This window comes from Alexandromys fortis, unplaced genomic scaffold (genome assembly GCF_014885135.2).
Source record: "Alexandromys fortis isolate MF-2015 unplaced genomic scaffold, M_Fortis_MF-2015_v1.1 scaffold_88, whole genome shotgun sequence".
Taxonomy (NCBI): Eukaryota; Metazoa; Chordata; class Mammalia; order Rodentia; family Cricetidae; genus Alexandromys; species Alexandromys fortis.
This window is the reverse complement of record NW_026067961.1, coordinates 5653294-5661902: the sequence shown is the minus strand read 5'-3', so window position 1 is coordinate 5661902 and position 8609 is coordinate 5653294. Positions and strand designations below refer to the sequence as shown.

The window sequence follows — 8609 nt, the reverse complement described above, 5'->3', positions numbered from 1 at the left end:
GGAAGGCAGAGACAGGGGGATCTCTGTGAGTTCGAGACCAGCCTGGTCTACAAGAGCTAGTTCCAGGACAGGCTCCAAAACCACAGAGAAACCCTGTCTCAAAAAACCAAAAAAAAAAAAAACTGGTCTGATGTAGTAGCTTATGCCGGTGGCCTTAGCATTTAAGAATCTGAGGCAGGAGGGTTATGTACATGTTTTGAAGTCAGCCTGAACTACAGAGTGAGAAAGCAAAAATGGAGAGTAAAAACTGTTCTAGGCCAGCAAGATAGCTCAGTGGGTAAGGGTACTTGCCACCAAGCCTGACAGCCTGACCTGATTTGATTTCCATCTCCAGGCCCACATGGTAGGAATCACCTGCCACAACTTGTCCTCTGACTTCACACAAAATCCCAGGCATGCACACTCACACACAGGCACACACACACAAGAACACACATGCATGCACACCCAGATAAACAATGAAGGTAATTTTTTTTTAATTTCAAAAATTTACCTGATGGCACTTCTGTCGTGACGTTTCAGATTATTTCTATAGTTTTTTATATTAACCAAGTAGTTTTGTTTTTGTTTTTAAGAAGTAGGACTGGCTGGGCGGTGGTGGTGCACACCTTTAATCCCAGCACTCAGGAGGCAGAGGCACACAGATCTCTGTGAGTTCGAGGCCAGCCTGGTCTACAGAGTGAGTTCAGGACAGCCAGGGCTGTTAGAGAAACCCTATCTCGACAAACCACAAGCAGAACAAAGAAACTAAGAAGCAGCACTGCAAAGCTGGGTTTTCTACACAGACTGCCTTTTGCTCATGTGCACGCGCCTTGCCTTTGCTCTTTAGATGGACAGAGATCTGATGGTGGGGAAGCTGGAAAGAGACCTGTACACGCAGCAGAAGGTGGAGATTCTCACCGCTCTCAGGAAGCTCGGAGAAAAGGTCCTGGCACGCAGTGTGATTGGCTGATAGAACATTTGTGTTGTGCTTGTTACAGAACGTGCTGCGATGTGGTCTGGAGATCTAAGAAATTAAGAAAAATGATTTTAGGTTTATTTTAAGTGTGTGAATGTTTTGTCTGCTTGTATGTGTGTACGCTATGTGCATGTGTGCCTGGTGTCCAAGGATGTCAGCAGACAGTAGTGGATCCCCTGGAACTGGAGTTTGGGTTGGTTGTGAGCCTGCATGTGGGTGCTGGGAATGCACCAGGCTCCACTGCAGAAGCAATGAGTGCTTTTAACTGCTGGGCCCGCCCCAGCCCCTAAGCCTTGCTCACTGCGGTCCTAGGACTTGCTCTGACCCTTGCTCTCACCCACTGCACTTTGTCTCACCTGTGCAGCTGACCGACGATGACGAGGCCTTCCTGACAGCCAATGCAGGTGCTGCGCTCAGCCAGTTTGAGAAAGTCTCCACAGACCTAGGTGAGTGAGTTTCCTCTTCGTTCCCTCTCCCTTCCCATCTCTTTCCTTCCCCTCCCCTCCCCTCTGTTCCTCTTGCTTGATTTTACTCCTTTTCTTCTGTCTTTTAGAGTAAACATAGATTTAGTAAGGAAAGTAAAAGAATTCCCAGGAGTAGAAGGGTCTTAAGGGAGAGATACTGTGTGTGTGTGTGTGTGTGTGTGTGTGTGTGAGAGAGAGAGAGAGAGAGAGAGAGAGAGAGAGAGAGAGAGAGGGAGGGAGGGAGGGAGGGAAGGGTGATCAAACCTATCACCTTGTGCTGGAGACCACATAATGACCTTTCTTCGAGTTTAAAGTGGCAGAATTATTTATATTTAATTTTCTTTATGTGTGTCTGTATGTGCATGTGTTTGTGCATATGAGTGCTGGTGTCCGAAGAGGCCATATGAACGCCTTGGGTCCCCGGACCTTGAGTGAGCAGGTGGTTGTGAACCACCCATGTGGGTACTGGGAACTGATTTCTTTTTTTTGTATGCATGTGTGGTGTGTATGCACACGGTCATGCAGATACCCACAGAATGGAGCCTTAGATCCAGGATCCTAGAGTTAAAGATGTCTGTGAGCTTTCTGATATGGGCGCTAGGATCCAGTTCAGCTCCTCAGATAGCACACTGGCCATTCTTCACCACAGACCTGACTTTCTAGCCTTTCCTTTCGTCCCTTTTCTATGCAGGCTCTTACCTCATCTGGCCTTGAACTCAGCATCTCTCTGCCTTTACCTCCCAAGTGCCAGAACCGTGAGCATGTACCACACACTTAGCCCCAGTACTCTAAAAATAAAATAAAATAAAGCAGATGAATTTTCAAAAAATTACATGCCATGGTGCTGGAAAGATGGTTCAGAGTACTGGCTGCTCTTCCAGGGGGCCTGGTTGAATGCCCAGCACCCACATGATAACTCACAACCGTCTGTAGCTCTGGTTCCAGGGGCTCTGGTAGCCTCTTCTGGCTATAGGCACCAGGCATGCACATGGTGCACATCCACATGAAATAAATTGTTTTTGTTTTTCGAGCCAGGGTTTCTCTGTAGTTATACTGTTAAGTCCTGGCTGTCCTGTACACCATGCTGGCCTCAAACTCACAGAGATCCTCCTGCCCTTGCTTCCCAAGTGCTTGGGTTGAAGGTGTGCTCCACCACCGCCCGGCTTCCCCTTACCTTTTCTTAAGATGCTCCTTTATTGTGTTGTCTAGGCTTGCCTTCACCTCTCAGCAGAAGTCATCCTCCTGCCTCAGCTGTCATGTAGCTAGGACTGTAGGCACACACCAACATTCCCAGCTGTTTTTCCTTTTTTTTTTTTTTTTTTGGATTTTTGAGACAGAGTTTCTCTGTAGCTTTTGGTTCCTGTCCTGGAACTAGCTCTTGTAGACCAGGCTGGCCTCAAACTCACAGAGATCCGCCTGCCTCTGCCTCCCGAGTGCTGGGATTAAAGGCGTGCGCCACCATCACCCGGATGTTTTTCCTTTTTTTAAAGAATTATTTATTTTAAAAATTTACATGTATGAGTGTTTTGCTTACATGTATATGGTGCCTTGGCAGTCCATTAGAGTGTGTTGGGTCCCCTGCAACAGGAGTTACAGTTGTGAACTGATGTGTTCACTGGGAACCAGACCGGGGGCCCTCTAGCAAGTGCTCTTAATCCCTGAGCACTAGCTTCTTAGCCCCAGTACCCCCAGCTTTGCAGCTGTGTTCAAATACCTTTCAGCAACATGTAATTATAACTATAAATGAGGATTTTACATATTTGCCTTCAGACCTAGAACTGGGTTAGGATTCTTCACCAGGAAGCCACTCCTGTGGCCGGAGTGTTTATGGAGGGGTAGGAGATCCAGATGGCAGCCGGCTTTGTTGAGGTTAATGTGTCTGATTTCTGTTCTGTGTTTATGTGGTATGGCCTGCTTCTTACCTGGGACTGTAAATGCCTTGAAATAACCTTTTTATTTTGTGTCTTTTCCTTAGGCTCTGGAGATAAAGTCCTTGCTCTGGCAGGTTTTGAGGTTGAAAAAGCCAAGAAATGACATTGCGGTGGTTTGGCGCCCCCAGCCCCATCGTAGCTGCACATGGTGCTTTCATCCTGAGGACTTGGAGGCATTGAGAAGCAGTAGAGATTCTCACAATGCCCAAGAGCAGGTGACACGGAAACAGTGTGGCTTCTGTTAGGTCCTTCATCCTAGAAGGTCCTTGTCCTTCTCTGTATGGGGCTCCCTTCAATGACCCTGGGCTTGTTGACACACAGGACCTGCTGGACTCTTTCTGATGGTTCCATCTATTACGACACCTTGTGTTTAGTGCTGATAGTGAAAGCTGTGAGCTAGTGATTGTCTTGATTCTTGTCTGCACGCCTTGAGGAGACCAGTACGGTGATGTCACTAGCCCTCCTGTGTCTGCAGACTTTTAGAAACCTTTTCATTTTCCCACAAGGAAACCAAGATGCAGAAGGAGCATGTGATCTGTTTAAAGTCACATTAGGGACAGAGCTATGGCTCTGACTCAGGTGTCTTGACCCCTGGTTTTATTTTTTTTATTCTGTACTGTTTCAGTTTTTTTGTTTTTTTGTTTTTTGTTTTTTGTTTTAATAATTAACTTGTATTTGTGCAAGTTGGCGTCTATGAAAATTCCGTGTCCTAACCCAGAGTTGAGTGGACATTGAGGGGCTGTTCCCAGCCTGTGACGGGCAGCATGAATGGGGCCCATTGTAGCTCTGAATTTCTAACAAGCAACAATGGGAGGCCCTGTTGAGAGCCTCCTGAAGTAACTTAACCTCCTGCCTTGTCTCGGTGGGGAAGCAATAGGAAACGGCAGCCCCAGGCTCTCTGAGTGTGACCTCTTGCCAACTCTGAGGGTGGTAACAGTAAGTTACTGTAAACTGCAGTTTGGGAGAAACACAAACCTAGTTTCTCCCTGAGAGCGGTGACTGCACGGGCAGCCGCACAGCCACGTCCTTACATGTACCTTCCCAGGAGTCCTTTCTGCGTTTCTCACTGGCTTTTTTGGTTTTGGTTTTGGTTTTTTTTTTTTTTTTTGCACTTTCTACAAATTAAAAACATTTTTACTGCTTCTTATAAGCTTAACTCCACTAGGTGCTGTGCTACCTGGACAAACTAGGGAACCTCAGCTATGTAGATGCCTTATTTGGAACTTGTAATGTCTTTGGGATTTTTTTGAGAGGGGTGGGTCTCTGGGCCAACCAAATGGCCCAGTAGGTACAGGTGCCTGCTGCCAAGCCTGGTAGCCCAAGTTTAATCTCCAGATCCACCTGGTAAAGGAAGAGAGCTGACTTTTACAAGTTCTTCTGACCTCCACATATGTGCCATGGCCCATATGTGTGCATGCATACACAGACATACCCACATACACACTCAATAAGTAAAAGAAAAATTGTAAAGGGTTCTCTCTGGATTGGAGTCCTAGGCTCAGACTCTTCTCTGGCCTCAGCCTCCCAAGAAGCCGTTTCTGTGGATGAGTGCCGCTGTGCCACACCAACAGGCTGTCTCCATTTGCTGTCTACTGACGTCAGTCACTGAAGGGCAGCACACCCAGAAAGGTTGAGCACCCGCTGTGACCTACGGCTTGTATGTAGGGCACCACCGTTTCTTAGCGATGAAGCTCGTGTTAACACGGAGGTCACTGTGTCACGACGTAGACTCAGTAGCAGTACTTCCACAGTGCTGTGCAGTTCCCAGCCTAGTGCCAAGTCATCCTTTTATTCCATCACCCCCCGCAGGAGAACCTTGTAAGCAATCACTCCAGAATGCCTTCCTCCCAGCCTTCCAGCATCAGCTCGCTGGTGTGCTCTCCTGTCCCCTGGCCTTATCTCTCTGGATAGTTCACATGAATGGATGTGTGATTATGCACTTTGTGGCTTTGGTATGTATCTGGCTTCTTCACTTCATACAATATTTTAGGGCTAACCCACAGTGTAACACACTTCAATACTTCATTTCTTTTTAATGGCTGAATAACACTTCTCTGTATAAATACTGCATTTTGTTTAGCCGTGTGTCTGATGACATCTGCGTTCTCGTCACACCCTCAGCTCCTGTGAATGGTGCCACTATGAAATGTCTACACAGGCACTTGTTGAATGCCTGGTTTTTCAGTTCCCTTTGGGTCAGTACCTAGTCACAGAATTGTGATGTTATTTTTAAGCCCCAACAAGATGACCTTAGGCCTCATGATCCCCCAGTAAATCCAGGAATCTAAAAGTACTTTTCATCTGAAAGAGGCTCCTGTCAGTCTGGAACCCTTAATCTTGGTGACCCTTAAACATTGTTAAAGAACAGCACCAGGCCACACCTGTAACCCCAGTACTGGGAGGCAGAGACTGGGGGATGAAGAAGTACAGACCAACCAGGGCTTCCTGGTGAAACCTATCTCAAGTCAAAAAGCAAACCAGACGACCAGGTCAGCGTAGTGAGGCCCTTACTGCTCATCAGATCCACCTCCTCTACTTACAGCTGTCCTCTATTAAAGGACGCTGGCGTCTGTGCTCACCTCAGTTACTTCATCCTTTTCTCTTTTGGCTTTTGAAACAGGGTTTCTCTGTGTCACAGTCCCGACTGTCACAGAACTAACTCCTCTCTTTGTAGACCAGGCTGGCCTCGACCTCACAGTGCGCCTCCACACCCGGCTCAGTTACTTCATCCTATGGAGCCTCCCTTTCTGCAGGCCTACCTTGTACCTTACTTCGCATCTCCCTTCCTTAGTACAGACTAGCATTGGTGCTAACCCACCGGTCAGCTGCTCAGTTTAGCACTGTTCGACATCTGCTTCCCCGATGTCGCGTTCCCCAGTGCAGTTATTAAATGCTCCTGTTCTCAGTTGCATACTTTTCCAATCTCTGTAACTTGGATGGTCCTGTCACACACAGCCATAGCCTCTTAACATTCTTATGTCAAGATGTTTTGGGGAAATCCCTGCATTCAAGCCAGGTGTGGTGACACACACCTTGATCCTAGCAGTGAGGAAGCAGAGGTTGGCAGGTCTCAGAGCTCCAGGCCAACCAGAGCTACAATCCAAGACCGTGTCTCAAAATAGATAAATAAATGTACTCATTTCTCAATGAATTAAGGCTGAAGCAAAAAAAAATCGGTTCCAATGAGTGAGTGTCTACATGAGCTGTTGGTGAGATCAATAAAGCAGATTTTTTTTGTTTGATCTTGTGAACTACAAAACAGGTAGGTGGTTTTCAAGGAGAAAACCAAGGCTTCGTGGGGGGAAAACACCTTGTTAGCTTTGCCGGTTAGAGTTCACTGAAGGCAGCATGCCAAGGAAAGGCTGTTGCAGTGAATAGCAGACATGGTGTCTTCCTACAGAAATGATGGGCAGTTGGAATCACCGTGGAGTAAGTGATCCCAGCCATCACCACAGCGGTCACTCACCTTCCTGTCTGCTGTTTGTTGTGTTTGTTTTTTTCTCTGTATTTTTTCTATTACAGAGACCTTTCTATTACTTTGCCTCTCGAAATGTTTTTCCAACATTAGTATGGAAATTAAAACTGCCAGCATTTCACACACAGACTCCCAGGAACAAATCGGGCCATATAATTACTTCCATTCTGTCTGGCCCTAGGAGTCAAAAAAGGTATTAGAAACTGGAGAAAAGTGTTCAATATTTCAGGTTTCTATAAACCAGCTGAAAGTATGGCTTTTAGTAGATAATCCCCAAATGTATGTCACTTATGACACCTAACTCACCTCCATTTTGATGTTTTTCTTACTATTTCCATTGACCTCACAGTATAGAGACCATGTTGCTGGCAGCGCCTTGAACACAAGGGGTCACACTCTTCCCCGCAGATCTAGCACTTAACGAGGTTTGAGTTGGAAGCACCCTAATGTTTGTCATTTGTATATAGGGGTTTCATTGCTCACAGCCTCTGTCAGAAGGGAGAGAGAGAGCGCCAGTCAGGTTTTGTTGTTTGGCTTTATTTTTTAATGAATATAAAATTGCGTATCAAGCCGGTTGGTGGTAGTGCACACCTTTAATACTAACACTTAGGAGGCAGAGACAGGCGGATATCTGAGTTCTAGGACAGCCAGGACTACACAGAGAAACCCTGTCTTGAAAAGAAAATTACTGTATCAAAAGAATACATCCGACATCCATGTCGTCCTCAGGGAAGCCTTCGTCTCTTTTGAGTTGTGGTCTTTCATTGACCTCAAGGTCAGTGTTTAGGCTAGACCAGCCAGGGACCCCAGGCACCCACCAGTGTCTCCCTAGTGCTGGGATTAACCAACATGTGCCACCACATTGGGTTCTGTGTTCTAAGACTGGAATTTAGGTCCCTGTGTTCAAGACAACCAATGTACTTACTGAAGCTTCCCTCTAGGTTCTGGCCCTCCCTCCCTACTGTGTGAATGACAGCAATCCTGAAAAGGGTTATTTCTAAAATCATGTATCAGCCATGGATTCTCTGCCCCAATTTCTAGCAACTGTAACCATGAACTTCTGGTACATTCTCCAGTGCCTCTGATGAAACCATGTTCTAGACAATTATTTCAACACGAGTTCAGAATGTACGTTCTCAGATGGGTGGTGGTGGTGCACACCTTTAATCCCAGCACTCAGCGGCCAGACACAGTCTACAATAGAGTTCCAGGACAGCCAGGGCTACACAGAAACTCTGTCTCAAAAAAAAAAAAAAAGGATGTAAGTTATCTTTTAAATTTTATTTATTTGGGTTTTTTAGACAGCCTCCAGCCCAGGATATCCTAGAATACACTGGGTAGCGTGCTGGCATTGCAGGCATGTGGCTCCACACTGCCTCATAAGAGTGCTGACGGGGCTGGAGGGATGGCTCAGCACCCAATAGCACTGGCTGCTCTTCCCGAGGACCTGGGTTCAATTCCCATCACCCACATGGCAACTCATAACTGTAACTCCAGTTCCAGGAAATCTGACTCCTTCACACCAATGCACATAAAGCTAAATAAAGTAATAAAAAATGTAAAAGTGTGCTATCAAGCAGTCAGCTCTTATTTATTTTTATCACCATCAAATTGTCATATTATTTGAGACTATACTATAAAAGGAGTTTGTTTAGGGTTCTGGCAAGATGGCTCAGTGGGTAAAGGCACCTGTTGCTAAGCCTGACAACCTAAGTTCAGTCCTGGGGACCCACATGAAAGCAATTAACGTCAATGATAAACAGACAGGTAGTTTAGGTCAG

At 46.3% G+C, this 8609-nt stretch overlaps 1 protein-coding gene across 2 annotated transcripts in view; it reads left to right on the top strand.

Annotated features, from left to right (window-relative positions):
• Lzic (leucine zipper and CTNNBIP1 domain containing) overlaps positions 1-3603 on the top strand; it is a 9789-nt gene extending 6186 nt beyond the window's left edge. For both annotated transcript variants that reach the window (XM_050153361.1, XM_050153362.1), the window contains exons 5-7: positions 830-925; positions 1323-1404; positions 3398-3603. In XM_050153361.1, the coding sequence (XP_050009318.1) occupies positions 830-925; positions 1323-1404; positions 3398-3456 (237 nt within the window). In that variant the 3' untranslated portion in view covers positions 3457-3603. The remainder of the gene's footprint in view (positions 1-829; positions 926-1322; positions 1405-3397) is intronic.
• Positions 3604-8609: the final 5006 nt, after the last annotated feature.